Genomic DNA, 793 nt, shown 5'->3' on the forward strand with positions numbered 1-793 from the left:
TCGGGTCCAGCTTGGAGTTGCAATCAACCACGCCGTCTTCTGCAGGGGCGTTGTCACCCACCACCAGCATCACTGGGCAGCGAAGCGTCTTGGCTTTTAGCATGCTGCCGGGGCGGCTCATCTCCAGATCTCTGCGGCTGTTGTACATATTCCAGAAGAGCTGGAGGTTAAACTGGTTCACCGTACTGGCAATTTGCTGACGATAGCTCTGCACCAGCTCCACGTTATTCGCCAGCTCCTCCTGGCTGAACAGGTGAGACAACACCATGTCAGATAATGTGCTGGTCAGGCCAGAGAGCTTGCTGGCAGCCCAGTCAATCCAGCCTTTGCCATTTGGATCGACGTTAATCAGAACAAGGCCTTCAACCAGTTCTGGGAAGATCAGGGCGAATTTAGCAAGGACATAGGCACCTGCTCCAACTCCAATTCCAATCACGTACTTGAACCCAAAGTGTTGCACCACGCTGGGCAGCATGGCAGCCAACTGGTCCATGGAAGGGTACTGGTACCCCTGAGGAAACTGGGAGGCCCCCGTCTGCTGCCCTGGAGCATCCACGTGGCACACCACAAAGTGTTTAGTGATCTCCTGCATATCCTCAGAATTGAAGAGAGTGTTGAAACACAGCTTGTGATTGAGCCCCACATCATGGTAAGTCAGGAGGGCTGGGCGGTTTCCCCTGGGGGATCCCCGAAGGACAACGTGCAGCAGCCCGTATGGCGTCTCGATGTCATGCTCCTTCCAGTCAGTGTCCACTGCAGGCAGGAAAGTATCTGAATTCTCCAACTCAGTGTC

General features: G+C 54.6%; 1 protein-coding gene across 1 annotated transcript; it reads right to left on the reverse strand.

The window, feature by feature from the left end:
• Positions 1-3: 3 nt before the first annotated feature.
• On the reverse strand, positions 4-790 carry LOC117799643 (protein NDRG4-B; the record flags this gene model as incomplete). The annotated part of the gene is made up of 1 exon (XM_034652129.1): positions 4-790. A coding segment is annotated over one exon (787 nt), but the record flags the coding sequence as incomplete, so codon positions are not given.
• Between the last annotated feature and the right edge of the window lie 3 nt (positions 791-793).

Source organism: Ailuropoda melanoleuca, unplaced genomic scaffold (genome assembly GCF_002007445.2).
Source record: "Ailuropoda melanoleuca isolate Jingjing unplaced genomic scaffold, ASM200744v2 unplaced-scaffold54286, whole genome shotgun sequence".
NCBI classification, from domain to species: domain Eukaryota; kingdom Metazoa; phylum Chordata; class Mammalia; order Carnivora; family Ursidae; genus Ailuropoda; species Ailuropoda melanoleuca.